The 25,721-nt window shown below is 35.8% G+C and overlaps 1 protein-coding gene across 1 annotated transcript; it reads right to left on the bottom strand.

The window, feature by feature from the left end:
- Nucleotides 1-2,475: 2,475 nt before the first annotated feature.
- On the bottom strand, nt 2,476-25,664 carry LOC149781757 (uncharacterized). The gene is made up of 13 exons (XM_089935885.1): nt 25,012-25,664; nt 19,029-20,254; nt 18,464-18,634; nt 14,249-14,333; nt 13,386-13,546; nt 12,143-12,237; nt 11,177-11,256; nt 8,337-8,435; nt 7,810-7,923; nt 6,896-6,997; nt 6,245-6,385; nt 5,849-5,950; nt 2,476-4,961 (listed from the first exon to the last, which is right to left on the bottom strand). Exons 1-13 carry the CDS (start codon nt 25,124-25,126, stop codon nt 4,798-4,800), a joined length of 2,655 nt encoding a protein of 884 aa, XP_089792011.1. The 5' UTR covers nt 25,127-25,664; the 3' UTR covers nt 2,476-4,797.
- Between the last annotated feature and the right edge of the window lie 57 nt (nt 25,665-25,721).

Here is a 25,721-nt window from a genome sequence, read left to right as displayed (position 1 = left end):
TTATAGTGATCATCTATACAAATAAATAACACGAATAACACTCAAATAATAAGCAGATAAGAATATTCTTTCATAAATGGCTTTCCTAAAAGCAGTTAGCTATAAATAATTCGCATTAAAACCTAACTCTGTTGTGCAAAGACGTCTGATTAGCCTAATGTCTGGCATTACCTGTGTCGGTGCGCATAACAAGTATTGTTTTAAGCCCGTGTGCTTAAACAATTTTTCAGGCCTTTGTTTCACAAATCAGCATACTACAAATGCTTGCTAACCGTAATCAGTATTTTCTAGCATTAGCAAATACAACAGAATTTCACGTTCTTACTGACTTTCGGTTTATGAGGTTTGTTTTCGCAAGAAAATATGATCAAACTTTGTTCGGTTCGGAGTTGAGGGGTTTAACCTTACGATGACGATAAAGAAGGAAAATTAGGAACAAAAAAGAAACATTTAGGTTCTGAGGGATTGTAATATACTGAAATTTCGGTTTTTTTGAGTCTTGTTGTGTATCCTGCAAAAGCTGACAACGAAAAGGCAAACTATGTTGTTTTTTATATAATAGCATATGCGCTTTATACTCTCAACGAGTCGTTGTCAAAGAGAATTGCAAGAGACAAACGAAAGAAAACCCCACAACAACAATAAACAAAAATCGAAACGTTGAAGTTATAACGCTCTGCATAATTATGGAACTAATAATTATTATTTTAAACTTTTATATGTCGCGCCTTACTTATTTAATTCCGCTGACAGAATGACTAAGTGGTAGTGACCTACTGAAGAAAAAGCAGGAGCTCCGTCTATTTCCTGATATAAAAAGATGTACCGTGCAGCCAAGTTCTGCGTGTATAAAGAATTTGCATTATATTACATGTTATTGAATCGGAGATATATTGCAGAAAGAGATACCGTATAACATTGCAAACAAACTAATTATTCGGGAAGTTCATTTTAGTAAATGTACAAGTTAGATGTAAGACATGAAAGTTCATTCAGAATAAAGCACTGTCGCACACCCTGAACAAAATATCCGTTATGTTCCCTAACTGTATATGGTGCGTAAAAAGTGTTTCTGTTTCCCATCTTTGTAAAGAACATATATTCAGTTAGCGTACAATCGAACATTCTATGTAGTTTTTCTGTGTATAATTTAAAACATATTGCAAATATATAGTCATCGTCTGCTGACAAATGATATTAAACCAATAAAACAACAAACAAACACATATTCGTGTAATGTGTAAATCGTGGCAAAAATTGGACTAATATTTGGCAAAGAAAAGACACGCATTCCTGAAATAGTCGATTCTGAATGCCTTCGTGACCTGTACGACTTTTTTTTAAATAGTGAAAGGCATACAAGTCATGTATGTGTTGATTACCGTAAATTTCAGTAACGGCCGTCTTATTTTAGAATTTTGATAACACACAACGTTATATGGCAATTAATCACTTTATTTTAATCTTCATACATCCATATTTCCTTGGAAGGTAATTTTATTTACACGCCTCGACAAACACCTGCGGCAAAACTCAATGTTAAAGTATGTGGATATTTTTGGACGCGGTCACCATAAAGGTGTGATCCAGTACAAACCAGATTGAATGTCGCGCGCAGTGATGCCACAGTAAAAGCCATGCATGTTAAAACAAAATCGTACTATCCTATATTGTGACGATTAGACCAGACATGCTCTTTTCTTAACCCAGTTTAGTACCATGCTACCATTGCAAATATCCGTAGCGATACAAAAAATGCGTGGATGTTTATTCGTGACGGTTAAGGTGCAAAACATTCAATAATCAGGATTGAACAGACTCCGCTTATGCTATATAAGTATTAAGTTTTGGAACAACAATTAATATTTAAGATTTGTAAATGCGCCTACATTAAAAACGCAAAAGAGAAGAAACAGCTGTAATAGAATATATTTTCTTCAATTATTATTTTGATGCATGCTAAGTGTTATTAAAAATTGGTCAATCTGTGCGCTGGAGTACTTAGAATCGAGCTGTTCTATTTACAACATTAGCTTCTCAGTATACCTAAGTCATGCATAAGTTCAATATAAAGACCTTATATCTTCTGCTATATCTTTGAGATCAAATGCCCTATAATTCATATTCATTTTGAAACATTGCCAGGATGCTTCCTTTTACTACCGCGCTGAGATCCCCCCCCCCCCAGTCTTTAAATTCTTAGCTCAGCAGCGTAAGTCCTACAGTAGACTCGACGTCTGATATATTTTTCCATGTTCAGTCATACAGTAGACTCGACGTCTGATATATTTTGCCATGTTCAGTCATACAGTAGACTCGACGTCTGATATATTTTGCCATGTTCAGTCCTACAATAGACTCGACGTCTGATATATTTCCCCATGTTCAGTCTTACAGTAGACTCGACGTCTGATATATTTTGCCATGTTCAGTCCTACAGTAGACTCGACGTCTGATATATTTTGCCATGTTCAGTCCTACAATAGACTCGACGTCTGATATATTTCCCCATGTTCAGTCTTACAGTAGACTCGACGTCTGATATATTTTGCCATGTTCAGTCATACAGTAGACTCGACATCTGATGTATTTTATAAATTATTGGATTTAAAATAAAAGCAACGGAAAAGCAAGAAGCAATTTTTTTTATGGAAAGAAAATGACGGGTACAAAATTATTTTAGCACATGTAACTTTCGTTGCTGTAAAACGCCTTTTAATTTTGTTTAGGAGCCAACATCAAACATTGTTATAGAGTGAAAATATACACGTAGACAAATATAAAATACGCATACCTGTGTACCTTATTTTATTTGTACATGTCAAAATCTAAGAAACTACAATATCAATTACAATACTTCAACAATTGTGTGCAAGAATAACTTCTAGCGAAAACGATGATAGACGGATCGAGGAAAAGAAATAGCTTCAGCTTATAATTGTAGCTGATGAAAAGTAAGATGAGAAAATGCATCGTAAACGTTAAACATTTTTATGTCTGCTAATATTTAAGAAAATATTAATTTGTGTCAGAAGCTTTTAACGCTGTCTTTATTTGGATTACTGATCTTTATGTCACATATGATAAGCAGCTACAAACATTGTGCCTTTGCTAGCCCCTGGATCCTTTCCCATCTGGCCACCATGGTTTATATTATATATAAAGTATCTTAATATTGAATTTATGAAACGTGATGTCCAGCTTTTGCAAGCCTTCATAAATTTAGTATTAAATCATTACCCATTTGAGATTCTTTTTATCACAGTTTTTATTTCAGTAGAAATTATTTAAATATAAAGAAAAATGAACAATTTCATTCATTCTGAGAGACGCTGTACCTTTCATTTGTTGTGCGTAAAAAATAGTTTCCAACAAAGCTGAAATAGTAGAAGTAGATTATACATTTTTGCTAACAATAAATCAAAGAATAAACGTCCATCGAAATAAACAGAACATTTTACAAAGACAAAATCATTTGTCAATACAAAATGTCCAATGCGTGTGATGTCACTTTATTTGATACGGTGCACAGTTCTGGTTTGATTTGGCATGCAGAATAGAGTGCCAGTGTTTATCTTAAAATTATACATCACAACTAAACATTACATTGTTGCAATATTTTTGTGAAAAGAAGATTACTGGATGCAGCAATAAACATATTTACTGTAATGTATTTGTGACCGGATATTTGCAGTTTCTGATTTGGAACATTAGAGTGTATAGAAGACGTAAACAAATCTCTTTTTGAGTCGGACTTGCATCACATAATTACCGCGTAAATATATTGTGTTGGATAAAGTTCTGTCAGTTGGGGAGACCGGTTTATGTCTAAATCCTTCTGTGAACAAAGGTGAGTTTATTCCTTCTGTAGGTTCACATTTAAACCACACTTGTATATGGGATGTAATCCATGATACATGCTACTGCTCCCTCTACCCCCACCCACACCCCCGCTATCAAGTGAGCAATACCCGTAGCTTTTCTTGTTGTTATTGTTCTTGTCTTAGGAGTTTTACCCATTTTTCATGTTATGATATGTTTTACTTGACATAACAAACCCCTGTAGAGGTATACTGGCCACACTGAAACAGACGAGACCAGTTTTCACCAATTCTCTTTCGCGAGTTTTCCCACGATCGCAGCCAATCAGTAATGAGGATACTACATACTAATTTTATGGCCTTATTTGGACCAATCAGAATCACATAAAGTGATATTTTAACGTGTGGCAATACAAAAAATATGAAATTGAGCATACTATAGGAAAACTGTACCGACTGTGTGATAATAAACTGTAACGGTAACACTAACGTATTTCAGGTTCAATATCAATTACACATTCCTTATTTCTTCATTTGCTTTGCATGCTTTTCAAATTATTAACACCGAATAAAATTGTATGGCACAATAAATAATCAATTAACAATGACAACACCAGTTATGTTTACTGTTGCAACATTGAACATAATAAAATAAGAACTGTGATACATGAGAATATACCACGTCTTTGAATGTGGCACGAAAGAGCACGCATTTTAAAAGTCGTCGTACCGTGTTGCCAAAACTAATCGGTAGAACATACATTACTATTAAGGAGGACACGTGGCATTTACGATATCTGTGTTCAATCAGACGTGTATCTGGCGCAGGTCCTGTCGTTTTGGAAGAGTCTTTAAATATTTTCATGGTGATGATGATGACGATGATGACGACGATGACTTTTTTAAATCGGTTTCCCGTTTTGTCAAGGAATGTCTAGGATCCTGAAGAGATGCATATAGTAAATATGCTGTGGCTTTAATGGATGGTCTGGTGAGTAGATAATGGATCAGCCCGTGTGGTCATCCTGCTACATAAATCGCACATATACGGACATTCCTCAGGGACATTGTAATACAGTCCGCAGTAATGGCGGGGCCAAAGGCGGCAGTAAAAAGGGTCTCCGGTGGCTGGACAATCAACTACAAATTGAATGGTACAGAATTTAGGAAAATGATCTTAACGTTTGAAGAGATATAATAACGAATCATATGAAAGAGTGCACTGTGTGACGTTAGCACTTTCGAAAAGTATTTAGTGAGTACGTTAGTATCTACACGAAGACAAAATTTAATAACATTCAGCCGCAGAATCGACGAAATATAACAGAGGTCAGTATGACAAGATAGATATGTAGAAATAAACTGGAACAAAGACAAATATGATAGCCATCGTTGACATAAATATGACTAATACATTGAACCAAATGAAACACATCAGTTTAATGGTAATATATAGGGAATGTAAAATGGTCGCAGGCTTTATGAAATATAAACTGGAACATACACGAGATCCGATTACCGTAACGGTTAAGATGTTAATTTTCGCATTTAAATAGTATATCGTGTTTAAATAGGTATTCGATTTCCAGTAACCTCAAATATAGCATTCAAAGATAGTAACTGGATGTTAAGCCGAAGGCAATGAGCATTAAGCTGGACTTAGACAAAACGTAATACCGTTTAAAACGACTGAAAAATGTCGATATTTATTGTGAATTTAAACAGGATTTAAAACCGTGAAAGAAAACAACCCAATAAAAGAAATTGAATATTCATTTCTAAATTTGTTTTACAAAAGCCCTTTTCGTTCCCAACTCTGTCTTTCGAACACAAATCCTTCTTATTCTGGCATTACCTTGATTAAAACATCACATGGAAGTTATCTGTTTTTTTTAATGCATGTGTTCAGCACCGGATCCCCTAAGGGACAAACAATACTTACCCTTGCGTTGTAACTTATGTCCATTCTTGTTCGTTAGCTGATTGAATTTGACTTTGTTTCTTCCATAAATATTAAAACCACTTACCTTGTTCACACGTGGAACCAGTGAATGGAGGTCGACATGTACAATTGCACGAGATCACATCTAACGTTCCGCGATTTGAGCATTTCTTTCCGTCACAAGGTGCTGAAGAATAAAAAAAGCTCAATTAACCTGTGATAGGAAGAAAACTGCCATTGAATTTTGTTGGTACTAACGAAACAGCTAATTCGTTTTTTGATCGGTTATTTTAAACACCTATAAGGCTTTAACAGCTCATCTGTGTTCGATCATTCTTCGCTAGCAGTTCATTTATTTTATGATGGGTTTTATTAACATCTATAACTTAATCATTGACCCCTCAGTCATTGATTTTGCCAAAGTTTCATTAACACATTAGTATTGTTTGAGGACGAAAAGCTTGAGAAAAAAACCACTCACCGTCGCACAGTCCGCACATGACAGGGCAGTAGTCTCGCTTGACGTTGAAAAATCTATCACAGTCTCCACAGCCGATAGTCCCACCCTCGTTGGCACACATATTCATATCAGCTCCATGGTCGCCGTATCGTGTGCATTCCTCTGAAATTTGAAAATTTAAATGACACAAGAATTTAAGATTGTAGGTCAGTTGATAGAAGTTAAAAGCTTAAAGCACGCAAGGAAATATAGTATGGACGAAAATAAGGCCTTTCTACTGTTTATTGAATACTACAAACATGTATCTTTAAAAAGTAGATGGTTGCAAAAACATAGAAACCATTTTTTAAAATTTAGTTCTACATATTTTTAATTTATCTATTCATGGTAAGTAAATTGTAGCATGTATGCATTGAAGTGTGAAACAGTCAGCTCTTGGAAGTGGCAATATTGATCTTTTCAAACAGATGACAGGATGAACAAGAAACGTACGGTATCTATAATTCTCATCGACTTTGAGGAAGGGGTTGCCTATTAGTAAGTTCTCCCCGAAACTATCAATACATATGTGCAAAAAATTGTCTAACTTATTATAAGATTTGATATCAAACATCAATGAATACAATCGCTCCTCCAGTGGAGAAAAGCAAAACTTATTGTCAACTTACTGACCTGGATTAGCTCTGATCCCCGAGTATCGGCATCCGTAGGATGACACAAAGGTTGTGTTCGGTTTTATCTGCTGGCGGCTCTTTCCACCAGCACCAATGCCTCCTGTTCATTAATTGAATCTGATATAGCATGCTATTATAAAGAAATATTATATTTAGCAGATATTTGTTTTCTCAGCTCCATACAAAGTAAGAATTCTTAAAATTCAATGACCGTTTCACGACGGACATTTGTATCTATACAGCCACTAGCACACCTGTCCACTGTGGAACAATAAGCAACATTTATAGTTAAAATTATATGTATATGGAGTGTATTTTTTGGAATATTTAAAATTATATGTATATGGAGTGTATTTTTTGGAATACTTTCAAATACAATGAAGTCTATCAAAATTTGGCATAAATGAAAATACAGTTAATCTGTTCATTTTGGTAACATGGTGCTGTCACTTACTAGAAATTAAAAAAGATAAAAACATAAAAAAGTCTCAGTAGAAACATTGATTACTCTATGCTCTCATAGTTACGTTTAAAAATGATGCATATTCTTTAACAATATTATATGCTAAAAAACAAAGTTATTACTTTGGGAAATAAATATTTTTTGAGATGAGTCAGTCTCACAGATTTAAATTAAATGAAAATCTATTTCCTTTGTTAATTGAAAAAGTATTAATTTTGAAATTCTCGTTCATTGTCTCAATTTCAATATATATATATATATATATATATATATATATATATATATATATATATATATATATATATATATATATATATATATATATATGTATGTATGTATGTATAATATGTCTAGTATTTCATTGTTTGCACAAGTGATATTCTTTATTTTCGCCGAGGAAGCTTCATTTTTAGTATACAGAACAGCTCTAACAACTATCTTCTGCTTACCCTTACACAGGCCACACATATGCGGACACACCTCAGGGACGTTGTAGTACATGTTACAGTGCTCTGCGGGCCAATCTCGCCCGCAAATCCATTGATCTTCCACTGGACAGTCCACTGTTATGACCAGATGGAAACTTATAAATATACTCAATTGAATTACAGTCTCTACGTTGTTTAGTGAACTTAATATTTGTTTAGACAAATAAGTCACGTTCGTATCGGGTTGTCAGGTAACACTGTTGCGTTCCTAATGTCAATTAAAAGACGAAGGGTTTAGAGTTGTTATTTTCAAACCATAAAAAGACAGGTAGAAGCATAAAGAAAAAACGTCTGGAGGGTAACATGCTTATTCAAATTTGACAGAATTCGGTTTTGCTTATTTTAACCGTTACGAGGATTATTTACATTAATGTCCATTTTATCTAAATCTAAAGTCTTTCTGAAGAAGTAATGTGAAACTTCTTTCACAAAACGACCATTTATACTTCTTGATATTTCTTCATTGCGTAAATGAATGAAATGCTCACACAATTCGCACATGCTTCCCGCATGTGGCTTTCGGCATCTACAGGTGCATGTATCTGGGTCCAAAGTTCCTTTGTTGTAGCATACCTTATTCCCACAGTCTGCAATGAATACATGCATCAAAAATCTTACTAAGATATATCAGGCGGTACTAATAATAAAACTAAATATTAAATGTTAATAAACTGAGTCTGTAAACGGGGGTGCAGTTTCATTTCTTCCGCCTTAACTCTCATTCCAATAATAGCGACAATTATCTCCGTATCTATTTGAGAGAATGTTTCTCTTGCTATATGATGTTAAACAAATAAATTGGGAAATATGTTTCTCGAGTTAAATGATGTCAAACGTATAAAGTCACTGGATTCACAGAGGCTGGTTTCTCTTAATTAGCTAACATTTAAAAATAGACACAAACATTATAGAGTCTTACTTTTGATCAACTTCCTTATTCTCAACAAAAGTGATATATCTATACCATCAAATTCATACGAACAAATGGGTTGAGTTAAACTGCATACATTTTCCAAAAAATGTACAACCGCACCATTGAGCTTACTTCTTTCAATAATATACCAGCAGTTGCCTCAATTTCTTATACAGTACTCTCCCAAATTGCGTAAATCGATGCCAGAAAGTGGGATGCCAACACCAGGGCAAGCTATTTATCAGGGAAGGCCAGTAAATATTAAACATAATGACTCAGCAAGCGAGAAAAGATTTAGTGGACTTGAGAAGTTATGTATATTTAAGAAAACAAGTGCGCTCCTGAAAATCGTAGGATGATTCTCAATCTTACAAAGGAACACAAATGCTTAACACATTCACATACGACATTAAATAACTCAAACATGATTTGTGTTTGTTTTTATTTCGTTTTCTTAATCCGAAAATTTTCAGAAATATGGATCCTGCCGGAATATATTTCACAGCAATTAATATGTGCCAGATCTCAAAGATGTGATTAGAGGATCATAAATTAGAACTATTTCTTATCACCATTAATTTATGACAGATACAACAAAAAAAAAGATTAATATTTTGAATTATTTTGTCATACCACTAAAGTCGTTAAAAGATCCATCAGCAATTTACGTACATTCAATATTGACGAAAACTCCCGACGTACTGCAGGAGAAAAATACCGTGCTAAACCGGTACACCGGTAATACCGCGAGGCTCAACCAAGAAGGGATCCAGATGTAACCAGTATACCCTAGCATACACTAATAGACAACGACTTCCCCACAGTGAGAGAAGTCATTTAAATTAGGCAAAGCAGCAGATACATATGCCATTCCTAAAACAGTCATCACGACAGTCGCAATTACTACGAATGACGTGTTAAATCAATGAAGTCTGAAAGAGAGGACCATGATCAAAGCAAACGACTCGATCTCGCACCACTACTAACTTACGGTAACCTCCAGCTCTGCTGAAACTACAGAATCAGATAAGTCATGCCAGCAAGTTAACATTCAAAGTGTTTCTAGACAGACTTAAATCCCGAGCAGAAGAGGCGATAGCTATAGAGCAGACAGGTCTCAAAGGAGGACGAATCACTCATAACATAGCCAAAGAGCAGGCAGGTCTCAAAGAGGGAAGAATGACTCATAGCATAGCCAAAGAGCAGGCAGGTCTCAAAGGGGGACGAATCACTCAGAACATACGTTCAAGTTACTCTTGACTCTCGAAAAATGTGGAACATTAGCAACTTGAACTGTTATTTCCTCATAAAAATCTTCACCCAGTGTGTCACGAGGCACTCTGTGTTATCATCAGGAAGTTTAATATGGGAACAAAAACCATCCAAGAAATATAAAGAAATTCAGATGCAGTCCTTTTACAAGGTACAGTTAGGAAGTATTATGAGCACCAGTTGACGCACGTTAAGGCTGCCTATTGTCATCAATACAAGATAACATTTATCATAAGAATATTGTGTTAGAGTCCCTAGAACACCAGGAGGAACAACGACTACTGGAGGACGCGTCATCACAAACCTCCGTTTATGCAAATGACATCGGTGGACTCATGGGTTCATAAAAGGAAAGAGTAGTTTGAGTTGGAGATAAGTGCTAAAAGAAACCAAATGTCACGATCAACCGACATCACATATACCTCAAACTGGAGGTTGTACGATACCTCGGATTTACCGTCTCAAACTAACATTTCAATACTCACGTAAACAGGACTTTTAGCAATGACAATGAATGAAGAATAAGAGCCCTGGAAACACGATGCTAGTGTTACGTTCTAAGCATCGGCTGCACCGACCTCAACACAAAAGAGAAATGTGCAACACTATCCAGTCCGCCACTTACATCCAAGATGACCTCCTAACAACAACGCAGCAAACAAAACTCTACTAGTTTGCTCACATCAAAGATCATGAGGCATGACCAATACCATCTTAAAAGGCACTGTATGTGGCGAAATGAATGGAGAACGCTAGTGCAAGAACCCGCTCGAGAACATATTGGAATGGACTGGTACGACATTTGAAAAAGCATCGCCTGCCGCGAAGGACTGTAGTCTCTGAAGAACTGTTGTCAGAAGGTCATCGGATCAAGGCAAGCGATAATGCACGACGCCCTGGTATACTGACACAACCCTGTCTGCTTAAAAGCTATGTGACGAATTCTATATCTGTAAATCAAATTGTTGAATATCACTTAGAATGGCTCGATACTGCGACTGCTACTGAACAAAATGTAAAGAAATTCTTTAGGGTCAAATATTCAAGCAAAATAGGAAACGACTGGAATATTGAATACATTTGTGTTGAAATTTTATATGAGTCCTCAAAGACGTTTTAACAAAATCAATGAAATATGCTCACCACATAAGCCATTATTGCAGTTCTTAGTGCAAGCCCCACATCGAGATCCAGTAGTGTACGGGTAAGCCAAGTCACTTTGTCTGGAAAGAGGAAATGTAATATATTGATATTGAAAACGTGGCAAAAGCTTCAGGAACGAGAGAGGCATTTTATGATGTATGCACACTAAGGAAGTGTACGAGGAAAAACCCTGGTGCCACTTCCCTGTGTTCTGGAAAAAAAAACCTGTTGTTGACATGAAGTACGTGCGTCTGTGTGTATTCACAACTAAGCCGATAACATTTCTGGAATATTTGCAATCGATATATACCGTAATTAAAAGAGATGCATTAGACCGATGATGGTACTGTTCGTATCGCATTCGATCGATCGATGAAAGTACGCGATATGCTTCATTCGACCAAGACTCTTGTTTAAACCGCGGAATAACTCGAAAAGCGGCAGAGCTCACCATCTTCGGTCGAATGGGAAACAACGCTTACCGTCATCGGTCTAATTCCTCTTGTCTGTTATCGTTTGGGTCAAATTTTAAAATCGCTAATTAACATTTACCCTGAAATGAGAAAAAAAGAAAGATGAAATTTCTCTTACTATTCATACCAATGTGACGGGACAAATGCTCCGAAGAAGAAAAAAGAAAAGAAAAGAACATCAAAAGAAGAAAACACTTTTAAAATAAGTTAAGATTTACCAGCGAGAAAGATCGTTTGCTGTCAATTGTCGTTGAAGACATGGGTGTGAAAGAGGCACTGTAGCTGATACAAGCACTCTCGTTTCATTATGTGAAACTGATAAAGCACAAAACGTAATGCTAAACTACCCGAGTTGTCAGAAAATGAATAAATATATTCTGCACCATACAGTCTTAGAATATGAGAAAACTTAGAGAGAAAATGAAGAAAATATTTGTATGCTATAATAACTGGAAGGAATAAATACCTCGACTTCTAGAAATAAAGAACTTACCCCGCCGCGTAGTTGCAGACGTAAAATCGTATGTAGGGTGTATTCCTGCATTCTGCGTAACCACATCCAACCAAATACGTAGTATTCTGGACAATCTACGGACAACAGTAGAATCAACATGAAATCTAATAAATGAACTTTCCACCAAACCCGGTGTCCGTAATAAAGTTTAATGTCCCCATTTATCCTAGCGACATATTTTAATGCTCGGGGATATTGTTATATGTCCATCCGTCCGTCTATACGTAGGTAGGCACATAAGTACATATATGTGTGATGCATTTCACCTCCTCGTGCGTCGTTTTAGCTGAACATGCATATGTTGGATTAGTGATAGTTCAATGAGTGTAGGTTGTGACAACACTTTTGGAATTTCGATTTCTCAAGCGTTTATTGGAAGTGGAATAATATAAGATGATTTTATGATTAAAAAATTAAAATGCCTGAGAATTGGCTGGTTTGTAAACACATATTACACTGGGCGCTCCTCCCCACTCGTCCTGGGTCATAAAATAAGGTTCGTATCTTACAAACATGCATACCGCAAGGAACAAGGCCCTGGGGCATAAGTTTGCCATGGCACTAAATAAACATTGCTGTACTGACGTCATTCACAGCCACGGTGTCACATTGATTACAGCGTTAAGCCCGTGACCAGAAGGGTGGGGGATCGATACCTACCATGGGATCAGCCCGAACAGGTTACAGTCGTGTGTCCGTGAGTAAGGGTCTTTAATCTTCTTGTCTGATAATTATATTTCTCAAAGTGTTGTGTGGTACAAAGCACACACACACACACACACACACACACACACGCCAATAAAACCACACTCAAACCTTAAATGCATGAACTGATGCTGGAATTTATATGGATATTGCATTAGTTTAAATTAGTATGTTGTTGAGAAAGACCATGTTTTGAATATTTTACATTACCTCGATAGATAAATTTAAAATAAAGGAACTATATGCAAACATGAACAAAATGGGTGAAAGTTTCCGAATCCACACATACGATCGTACACTACGTTCTTACGGTGCATACATTTATAGCATAGACATCGACGTACGGTCAGGATAATTTTGACTTGCATTATACTGAGTCGAGTTATAAATCCTATATCTTAAAACAAAAGTTACCTGAAGGCAGCACCTATGTGCAATCCATTATAACGAGAGAGAGAGAGAGAGAGAGAGAGAGAGAGAGAGAGAGAGAGAGAGATGTGAGGATAGATAGGGTTACCTGTGTAAAGTGAGCCACTTCCCTCCATCTCCCCGTCCCAAGATAAGTGTCTGGGTCAATTCCATACTGCCAAAGTCGAATCTCGCTGTACCACATACGCACCACCTCTTCCCATGTCGCATAACCAACAGCAACATTCTGTCCGATATGGATTCCTATCTCTGTATTGTAAGAAAAAAAATGCTTGTATTCTTCATTGTTAAAAAACAGTTACGTAAAGTTATAAATAAGTTTTGTATGAGTACGAAATAATTATGATGTACATGCCTATTTGTGTTTTCAGAGGTATGTCATTAGTTGAGAAAAACATATTCTTCTACGATTTTCGTGACCTTTACTTTCTTATTTGCTGCTTAACTAAAATATAAAATGAATAATCAAGCAAGAGACAACCCGTATAAAATACGCATAATATGAAAATTATGATGTTGCAAATTTTAGAAAATATGTAGCGTATGCTATGTCGTGTTATGCCTTGGCACGTCGTCTTGTGTCATTCTCCGGAACCCAAACGTAGGAAGTAGTTGAATTAGCGTCACGATATTTAGTATCCGTATTTCACTCAATTTTTATGTTATCAGAACATTTTGGTTTCAATACATCGGTGACACCTCTGAATAATCTGAATCCCTTTTCAAACACTGTTATATAATTGTCCTAGTTTTTAATCAAAACTTTGTTTACACTTTGACACTATATCAGTCCCTTTTACTTACGGTCTACCTGCTACCGAATGAGATAAATTGAAACAAACATGTAAATAATCGTGAAATTTATTAACGCCTACTCTGCAGAACATTTGTTACTCACATGATATACATACAATACAGCAGATTACATAGAGTAGAAGACCATATACCTACCTGGGACACGTCTTTCAGTATCATGGCCCAAAGTACATTGTTTAGCCCACTTCGCGGCTATGATTGCCAATCGTTCGTCCCATTTCTGAAATAATTTCAAAACGTCTTAACGGATATATAATCCGTCAGCAGTCTCTCTCAGGCGCTGGTCGATGCTATGTCAATATATACCTAACAGGATGATGCAGATCATCATCAGAATGGAAATACAAATGTACACAAGACAGTGGCTTATCCAAGATCTTTGATTTACGTATCAATGTTCACGATTCTAAAAGTGGATTCCATCTACTTTCATTTTATTATATCTCATAAGGAAATACTAAATGTGGCGATGTGGCACAATTTCATCTCGTAAAGAAAATGAGTGAGGTGCTCAAAACACCTAGATAGCCATAAATATACTAGCATATACGGTTTTGCTTCACGAAAAATCGCTGCTTCGACACTACAAACTAAGCAAACAAATTTATTCCTAACTTCTGGGTTTGCACCTGTTACTGAGAGAGAGAGAGAGAGAGAGAGAGAGAGAGAGAGAGGGTCTTAACCTTAGAACCATGTAATTTAAACTATGGTAGTCATACATTACTATCACATTAAGATCATTACAAATGTCATGTAACAGAGCTTGTTGGACGGAATGAAGAGAATCAGAGCGGGACTGTTGATATCTACATGCAGTCATTTTGATTCATAACCAGGTCAAGGTTGTACAATATATATTCGACACAGTTTCTATGAAAGGAATTGATCACACATGAATTAGGGATTTGTTTTATAGGTGTAGATATAAAAAAACTACCACTATGATTTTATTCAAATAGCTATAGAACTTTCAGACAAAAATTCGGAGTAAGCTGTCTCATAGTTATTTTTTTTTTAACATTACAAGCCCTTTTGTTCCGCACCAAAATCCAGCCGAAGTACAGCTACAACAACGGAAACTTCACGCTCAAGAGAAATACTGACTCTCAGTTTGTATAGTATGGTTCCCTGCTTCGTATGCACCCTGCGTTACACTCCGCTATACTAAGTCAGGCGAACGCCGACGCCATATTGTCACGTGATAAAACAAATGGAATCAGGTCACAATTAATAGTTCCGGTTCAGTACAATGTAGTCCCATTCTATTTTTAGAGCCTTTTTTTTCTGTCTCTTTTTGGTGGTAATACAAGAGTTAGATTTAGGCATTCTTGGTATATATTTAAAGGCAATTGTTTGTTCTTTAGAATATGAGCTTATGGTATGGTTAATTGTGTGTGTTTCGGCGACAGCGTACAGTGAGTAATAAGGTCTTGGTTATGATCCAGAAGTGAAATCTGTGTTCCATTGCACGCTGCTTTGTTTACAGTCCAGCCTTTCACAAAAATGCAGGTGAACATTTGACAAGAACTTCACCGTAAAGTCCTCTCTGAAGGTATTTTAGATTAAGATATGATTTGTATTGATTGTCACACAGTGGAAAGTTCAATACTGGGAAAAAATGTAGAGAATATATAGTGAAATTAGTTGTGTTCTATGTCCTGTCAATGCACTATTTCAGTAAAGTTTAAATTGGTATAAAATCTTATTAATGATAGACACATGAAATTTTAATATGTTATGTATATTGACTTTAAAAATATAAAAATGAAATTCAAAATAAAAAATAAATTTTTATTTTAATAATTTAAATGAAAATTTAAAATATATAGAAAATAAACACATTTCTCCCAAAATGCACACATATCTTTTATTGGGATTGATATTAAATGATATCAGCATGTATATATTCCTACACCATATACAAGCTTAAATGATCGACATTTGTTAAATTTTGCCAGAGAAAATAACTTTATATATTTTAAGCTTTCAAAGAGTGAAATGCAGGTCAAAGGGATAAAATATACTTTCCCCAGGTATATTTACCCTTGCATGTAAGAACATAGAAAAATGATGCAAGTTGAGCGTAAAATGCATTCCATCTAATTGTTCAGTTTCGTTAAGATATTGATTGATGTAGTGCGGCGTTTAGTTAATGATATAAGATCTATTGGTACCTATAGTTGATATGTGTGGCCACATTTGGCTGTGTTCACTTGCAATATAAAATTGTTATTTCCCTCATGAATAAGATTGCTTAAAGGAATATATTTTAATTTAGTACATTGTCACTTGACTTTCCTGTATACTGGTATGTACTAATGTTTGCACCAATGATCAAACCTCACCGTTCCAATATTACCGTAAACGTTATGATATATACTTTACCCGAGTAGTAATTTAACCTGTTAATGGCTAAATATGCTTGTAGAAACCTCACATATTTTTAAGATGCATTTATCACTTTAATACATGGCCATTGCTTCACATTTCATTTATCACTTTAATACATGGCCATTGCTTCACATTTCATTTATCACTTTAATACATGGCCATTGCTTCACATTTCTGAGTGTCAAGTTTAATATTTTTTCCATGTTTTCAAACTGAATGTTATCTTGAAATCTACATCTTACTGTGATCTAGAATTAAGTTAAACATGCTATATCTTTCAAGGTCTAGCCTAGTATCTGGAACAAAGTGTTAGAGGGTTAGATCAGTTTGGAAGCTCTCCAGTAGTCCAGTGGTGATATCAAGGTTTCCTAAGGACATGGGCAGTGTAATGCCATAAGTGACCAAGTCATCCCCTTGTAAAGGAGGGGTGATCTTTTTTGTATTAATCATTGGTTATATTTAGCCTGTCGTACATCACCTCATATCGATTTCGACGTGATATTTATCAAGGAATCGAACGGAGAAGGAGTATATGAGATGACGCTGCGTACAATGTGCAATATTATCAAAATATCGTTATGTGTACCCTTTTTCTTCATCTTTGCCTACTAGTAAACATATTTGTAAAAATAATTAGATGACGAATTTTGTTAGTTAAGCTTGAACACAAGATAACGACGGATATAATTCAAAGCAAAAGTATCGGTAAAGTTCATATTGTGTCATTAAGAAAGGAAATATTAAAGGAATAAATGTGCCACGGTTAGATTAACTAGATCTCTCCATGTGAGGCCATTAGCTTTGATCACGTGACAATATGGCGTCGGCGTTCGCCTAACTTAGTAAAGCGGAGTGCAATGCAGGGAGCAAACGAAGCAGGGAACCAGACCAAGTTTGTATTACAATACGCACAGACGCCATAAAATGTTCTGTAAATGATTTCTAGTTCCATTAAAACTAATATTTACCAAGTGTGTATCTTCTAGCAGAATTTATTATTGCTAACCTGCAGAATTTGTTTTTATATTAAAACTAAATTGCAAGGGGTTGAGGGTCATGCCGTATGACTTACCTTCAAAGTCAATACCATCCAGAATAGTCATTAATGAAACAATCTTTTCATTTTTTATTCATTGATTGATTATGGTTGCATATTTTATGGAAGCAAATCTATGTTTCATCTTATAGTAAATATAATTTTAATGTAATCTACATATTTGTACTGAGCTGTTTTGTTATCTAAGGTTTACTGTCAATTTGCAGCGCAAGATAGAATATACATGGCGGCCAGTATAATAGGTGGAGGGAGAACCCTGGAAAACCATGGTCAGAACCAACGACAAACGGAAAGTTACTGACAAGCTTTCTTATATTACCCACAATGGCCGAGCCCGAGGCTCGAATCCACGCTGAACGAGGTGAGTTGGCAATGATTGGTAAAGGCAAGGCTTTAAACCACTCGGCCGTCCGGGGTCCCAATATTTTTTTTAAAGTTTAATGTAACGGTCTTTACTAAGGCAGCAAAACCTAATGTAAATTCGTGTATTTTAAATGTATCAGATTATCTAGTAACTCTTTTCGAATCCTACAATATATACTAGGAGACATTGAATAAAGATTCTTGATTCCACCTCGAGGTCGATTAGTTTCTTGAGATATTTATGCCCTATTTTAGCTCTCAGATCCCAAGGCTTAGTTTGGACACATTTCTACAAAATATTGATTTATATTTATATATATATATATATATATATATATATATATATATATATATATATATATATATATATATATATATATATATATGAGATATAATGTATAAACACCTTTAATTTTTATGCCATTGTCGATGTAGAGTTAGAAGATGCATGGTGTGTCTGTATGTCTGCGTGTGTGTGTGTGTGTGGACATAACTGAAATCGAATTACATTTATCGCGAACCTAGAGAAACTAACTCACCAAAGCTACAAGGTCGGTAGCCGGTGGTTGGACATTTGATCTCAACTCATTGTGAAGATTTAAAATGGCCATTTTGTTAGCCGCTGTGATCCCGGTTGCAACAACCCGGGGGTCATCGTTCATACACAGAGTATGACCTCTTAAAGCTTGGTATTCCTCGCTGCATGGTATCTGCAAAGAAACAAGATTCCTGTTTAAAGATGGTTTATTCAACAAGACAAGATCTCACAACCTTAGTCACAATATTGTGATTTGGTTTCATTGTCACGAATACTATACAATATGAAATGTAGGTTACGAAGACCTAGGCCAAACGTTTGTTTAGATTTGCAATGCATTGCGATCCTTAAGATCCATCTCATTAGAAAGAATTTTTTTTTGGTTTGCCAAAAATGTAAAACATGACGCAGAGACGATGAAACCCGTATTTACGTGAGAGAAAACAAATGCATTGTTCCGTCAATATATTTGTACATACATATCTACTCTATTGTAAATTACACTTTAAGTCTGTAAGTGAATGAATATTAGTATCTTTGTCACTCTTTGTCTTGTGTATACTTACAGTTTCCTGTTGAGAAATAATTGTTGAAGATCTTAATGACGGAGTAATTGAACCTGTTCCCGAACTATCCATTGTACTTGATGAACTGGACGAACTGAAAGTCCCGATCCCAAACGTTCCAGCAGAACTTCCTGATGATAAATCGATTTTTCCACTTTCGGTAGCAAAAAAAGAGACAGGAGAAACTGTCGGCAGTGTCTTGACAACATTCCAACTTCTTTTTGAACTCAAGAAACTATTGCTGTTACGAAGTTTATTCTGTGACGATGTTGTACTATTGTTGTTCCCGTTGATGGCTCCTGGTTGCTGCGTGTTAAATCCATTCATAATATCTTGCGTGAAGCGAGGTTGTTGAGAAGAACCGTGAAGCCTTTTATTATTTCTTGTTGATTTCGTTTTATCTGAACCACTGTCAACTGCGGTATTTGCGGTTGGATTCTGAGACCCAGAATCTGTCCCTGCAGTAATCCCATCTGAGATTTCCAAGCTCTGCCAGAGCCATGTAATATTCGACTGAGGATTGTTTCTGGGATTTACGACGGTAGTGACGAACTGTCTGTCGCCGAAAATGTCGAGCTTGGTGTCATTCTGGATGTCCAGTGTGTCGGTCGGGAAGATGTTGGCTGTTATGTCGCCATCGTGCACCTGAGAGCCCTCTGGTTGCAGTTGCCCTTGGAATGGCCTGGTGTTACTTTCGGCCTGGTCCAGGTTATATGGCGATGTAATTGGCGCCGATGCCACTGGAGTAAACCCTTGGACTGAGACAGAAGCGATGGCCCGACCAGCTTGATCGCTTGTATCAACATTACGCATGTTACTGGCTGAATTTTGCTTTTGTTCGACAAAATCCATAGCTAATTTGCTAATCTTTTGAATAATATTTGCAGTCGAATCAATCGGTTGGAAATTAATTTCATTCTCAATGGTACTAACTCCATTCGGGTTCTGCAACTTGTTTCTTTGTACTTGTATTCTTCTATCCCTTCTGATTGGGAGAGGCTTTCCTCCTACATTGCCAAATGTTACTTGGGGTCCTCTGGTGTCAAACCGTGGAAAATCGGTGTTACGAGCAATCGTCGAATCCATCATAACTCTTTTTCGAACATGTAGGCCACTTGTCTCCTGGTTTTGTGGCTCTCGGTTCATATCTCCTACATCTGAAAATCTTTCACTTCCACTGGGTTTATTACTGGTCGGGAAACCACCTGTTCTACCTAAAGTACTGTCTGAAAGGTAGAAGAATCAAACATATAGCAGCATAATGTCAAATTAAAGCCAGTTTGGAAATTTGTTTATGTCTCTCGGTGGCACAGTTCTGTATACGGAAATCCAGCTAAACACATTGGAATACAATTACGTTTTTGTAACGTAGTAACTTTTACTAACATTATAATAAATTCATCACATAGTTTCAAACATCGAACAAGCGCTTACATGCGTAAACATTTCTTTGCAATTTAAATCGTCTACACAGGAGCTCGAGAGCTAAGCTTGAATGCTGTTTTTAAGTAGTAAAGACAAAGTATACAAGAAAGGCAGTTTATAAAGTGTCTAACACAACAAATTATACAAAGGGAAAGGGAACTTCTTTCTGCCAGAAATTTTAGTAGTTACTAAAAGCTATCACTAAAGTTTTCTTTAGTCCGAAAATTTATTCACACTAGCACTTGTTTCTTCTACTGGTAATTGATGACGAATGCATTATGTGTGTTTAGTGACTGTTACAATTTCAAAGTTCGTATCCATTTAATTAATTCATACTTGATACCAATTACCAATTACAAAAACCACCTGAAATATGATAAATAGGTTCATACAGGTGATATATATATATATATATATATATATATATATATATATATATATATATATATATATATATATATATATATATATATATATATATATATATATATATATATATATATATATACATATATATATATATATATATATATATATATATATATATATATATATATATATATATATATATGTGTGTGTGTGTGTGTGTGTGTGTGTGTGGTGTGTGTATGTGTGCGTGCGTGCGTACGTACGTATGTATGTATGTATGTGTGTGTATGTATGTATGTGTTTGTGTGTGTGTGTGTGTGTGTGTGTGTGTGTGTGTGTGAGAGTGTGAATAATACTGACATCACATTTCGTTGACCTTTTCTGCGCTCTTGAAAAAAAACACTTTTATGCCAAAGATATGATTGGGAGTATCCTGATCGAATTATGTATTCAAGTTGAAACAATGTGTCCCAGTGATATTAGAGTATTATCAGAAGTTTTGACATAGTAATCAACAGGTAGTTGTGATCATTTGAAGAGCAGCTGGTCTCTTGTTTACTTCTATAATAATAATAATAATAATAATAATAATAATAATTTTAAAATAATAATAATAATAATAATAATAATAATAATAATAATAATGTTTACTATTGGTTAATACCACTATTTGGAGGTGGAGGTTTTTCTATAGCACTACTACATGAAGAATAATTCCGGTTAGGATAAGTCAGTTGTGTGCACCTTTCCTTGTCGGAGTGCAGACAACAATGCTGGCTGGACTCAGTTCTAGTGTTCACTTCTATGACAACATGATACTTTTGTAAGCAATATTAATGCGGATAAATAGGAGAGCTAGAGGGGTTATAATAGATGCGCTGAGCCAATTCTATCATATTTATAAAAGTCAATTAGAGCGACGAAACTAGTATTTAGTTACAATGTTAAATTCAAAAAACTCGTCGTAAAAAAATCTGATCTTAATTCTGAGAGTGAATTTCTACTAATCAATCAGATCAAAAGTGACTTAAGCTGTCATTGGTGAAAATAAAACCTCAAGTTCAAAATTAAATTCAAGAATTTTAAGATTTTCTAACAGAACCCCATGGACACATCTGTGAACACAAAAATTTAATTAACACTCAAAATCCCAAGATAAAAATCATACTTATAATCTGGCTCAGTCTCGTTAAAAACTTGGTAAGTACATAGATGATACCTAACATTTTGTGATTCTCGGAATGAATTTATAGAAGATCGTTGGTTTCGAAATGAGATCACTAGTTCCTATTTCGTGCTCAAATTCGTAGTTTCGAAATGAGATCACTAGTTCCTATTTCGTGCTCAAATTCGTAACTACGAGGCCACGTCTTCGCTTCCTACGTACGTATGACTGATGTACTCAAAAAACTCTTTTGACTCTCTGATGTTATTGTTGTTGTCAAACTTTGGTGACTGAGTTTTGGGCGATTGGTTTATATATATTACATTTCATAAGTCTAAAAGTAAAAAAAATAACATGAAAAAGCAGTGGCATAAGTACAATTTTTTAAAAAGCAGCTTTTCAAATAAGTGTCGACCGAATTTTGGAGAAGGGTTCACAAAATATCATGGTTTTTTTTTACTGCTTCACTAGGTCTAACAGCCGACTAGTCGAAAAAGCTGATATGATGTATCAATGTTTGCCGCCTTTCTTTTATTTGCGAGTAACAACTCCAAACACATCACATAGTTGTATTTGTTCTTAAATATGTGTTAGTCCAATAAAGACAGACAACGGGACACTATTTTATGGTGACCTGAATTTAAAGTCCAGATTAACTCTGTGAGGTTTAGCAGCTCATTAATTTGTTTATTATCTCCCTTTGGTCAAAAGACATGTATCTTTACGTGCGTCATGGCAATATTTATATATGATCTTAAACCAGCGTGAAGGTCAAATAATGTGATTTGTTTCAGCATTTATAACTATCATTTTCATGAGCAGAATATGCAGAGAAAATGATAAAATATCAAGAAATTGTCCACATAAAGAGGAAATCTGCTGCCAGTTTCGATTTAAAAACTAAAAAAGTCCCCAGTTTGAGGGGAAAAAGTCTGTAGGTGTGGGCACCTTTCTTTGATCAGTTTCAGTCTGCCATTAAAAATCACACGTCGCTAAATGTAATATAAAATACATAAATATGATTGCACATATAAACAACAAGCCCTGTTGGTATTAACTATAGCATTAAATGGACCTGGCCATGCGTCATCACGACATGGGTACAAGACGGGTCTCTAACCTTGACCGTCAACTGGACGACATGAGAATCATGAACCAGTGAATAAGATTCTGGGCCAGTGTTCAGACGTGTATATATTATACTGAAGCACTAAATAACATCAGCATAGCGGTAAATTCCCGTTTTTTTATATCCTCTAATCATGGTCATTAACCCCGACTGAGTTTCATCACCATGTCACTGACCCCTCTCTAGCTCTAATGGGTACATTGTCGGAGTAGAAAATTATATATTATCCCGCTACACCATGCTCTCGACATATTTCCACGCATAACTTTACCGGGATAAATTTTCTATTCAACATTTTGTAAATGGCGTTGATTTCCCCCAAGTCTGGTGTCGGTCAATTGTTGCAAGCCTGGAATTAGGTCAACACATTTGTAAGGTGTAAATAGGGTTAACCTTGGCTAGGGAAGACGAGTCATGTCAGGTTCCATGACTCATCTTGGCCGCCACGTGTTTTGTTTTGCACTGCATGCTTTAAAACAATCTTGCTATCAATTTCATTTTTTTTTTTACTTAGACTTGGAAAGGCACTGTGGTGTTATCTTCAAAACAGAAAAGAATAATTTCTTTGTGCAAGGAAAGTCTAATCTAAAATAAGTCCTGGTTTGGGAATAGGGATGATTACCAACAAAATCTATGACATTGTTCTTTCGGCAGATGCAAAACGACTGCCGCGGCCACGGGCACTTGTTAGTGAAGAAGGAAAACTATTGCCAACAATTACTCCGCGTCTAAATATAAAACCTCCATAAAAATAAAAAATTACGCTAGGTGGTAAACTCACGCGGTCTGAAATCTGACCCCTCGCCACTTTCAGTCACTGATTAAATATTTCAGCATAAAAGAGACTTTCCATATTTGCTCCCCATAACCACTATTGCGCAAAGTTTCTCTGTTGCTTTGCCAATACAGCATGTGTGCTACACAGGGAATAAGCTGTAAGTTCTTTTGATTGGTGTTTCTTGTTTTAACCGGGACTGCAAGAAATAATAACCACCAATCAAAATTTAATGTAATAAATTTTACTGCGTGGCATACCAGAAGTGTAGCCAATAAATTACACAAGATACGAATCAACAGAGTAACATCGCGCATAGTGTTTGTTAAATGATGAGTACAGTATTTCATTATTCATGGAAACACATTTGGAATGCCTCCTTTATGATGAACATGCAGATGGGATAGGTTAAATAGCATGGAATTGGCGAGGTGATGGGAACTGTACGAACCACGTTAGTTTGTATTATAAGCACGTTCAAACGCAAACACAGAGGCAGGCTGGATCACGGTTTTCAACTTTCTTTTGATACAAAGATAATCTTGAACTACTGCCAGTAATAGAAATCGTCATCCAAGACATATTTACTTTCAGCAAAACATCCGGAACACGTAACGCTGATAAATCCAAAATGATCATTGGGTTAATTACATGTGTGTACCTGCTTGAGCGGAAAAATAATATAAAGCAGGGGTGCACAACGTTTTTAACGTTAGATGGTATTTTCTAAGGCCATGCGAGGGCCACAAATACTAATTTCTTTAATATAATTGCTATTCACGGGCCAGATTTCTGTGTTGTTTTAATTTGCCCTGAGGGCCGGACAGAACACGTTCGCGGGCCAGATCCAGCCCGCAAGCCATGGGTTGTGCACCCCTGATATAAAGGCTAGCACACACACACACACACACACACACAGAGAGCTGATAAACCTTCGGAAACAGGAAGAGTTATAAAATACTGACAGTAGAAATTACTTCTGTTCACAAAAAGAAAGTATCGTCACAAACGAAATTAGTAACATAGAGCCTTAAATGATTTAATAATAATAATAATAATAAGAAGAAGAAGAAGAAGAGGTAACAGATGATAATGATGATGATAACCTTTCAAAACTTACCCAGCTCGGAGGGCACACCAAGTGTACCAGTCTGGGGCGAGGAAGGACGCCGAGAATTTGCTTTATCAATTACACACAAGAGATAAATGTAGAACAGAAATGCGTTAAATGACATTATAAAACTGAGCGAGTTTTCTTTTGCTGGATTAGCAATCGCACTTGGCAAACAACCAATAAAACAGATGAAATAATTGTATCTCTTTTGGAAATAAAATTGAATCAACAGACGTCAAGCAATGGTTGCAAACCGAAGATATATTTCTTTCGTCTCCACTTTTAAGCATCTGCCCAAATATTCTTAATTTTCTTATTTTCAGTTTCCAATTCCACAGACTTTGTTTTGTCTGGCGCAGCAGTTTATATCTCTTTCCTGAATCGTCCGACCATATAATGCTCTTCTTTCCTAGCGGTCTCCTTGATTATTCATAGTTGCTTGTTTCTTCATAGATTAATGAATCATCACTGTTTATAGGTATCTTGTTCTTTGTTATAATGCTTAGTCCACCTTTGCCAGTCAGGTATCTGTCGATGGTCAACAAATGGCCCCCCTATGCTCCGCGTAATTATTCATCATTCGTTGGGATAATGATCACAATGACTGACAGGTTGGAATCCTCGGTATATTACGTTAAAAAACTACGCACATTTGTTGGTTCTCCTCCCAACCATGCAACAATAATGAGATCGAGATCTAAGTAACTACAAAATCA

The sequence above is a fragment of the Sinohyriopsis cumingii genome, chromosome 15 (assembly GCF_028554795.1).
Source record: "Sinohyriopsis cumingii isolate HCF-2022 chromosome 15, ASM2855479v2, whole genome shotgun sequence".
In the NCBI taxonomy this organism is placed as follows: Eukaryota; Metazoa; Mollusca; class Bivalvia; order Unionida; family Unionidae; genus Sinohyriopsis; species Sinohyriopsis cumingii.
The sequence above is the reverse complement of the archived record's forward strand: the minus strand, read 5'-3'. Positions and strand labels throughout refer to the sequence as shown.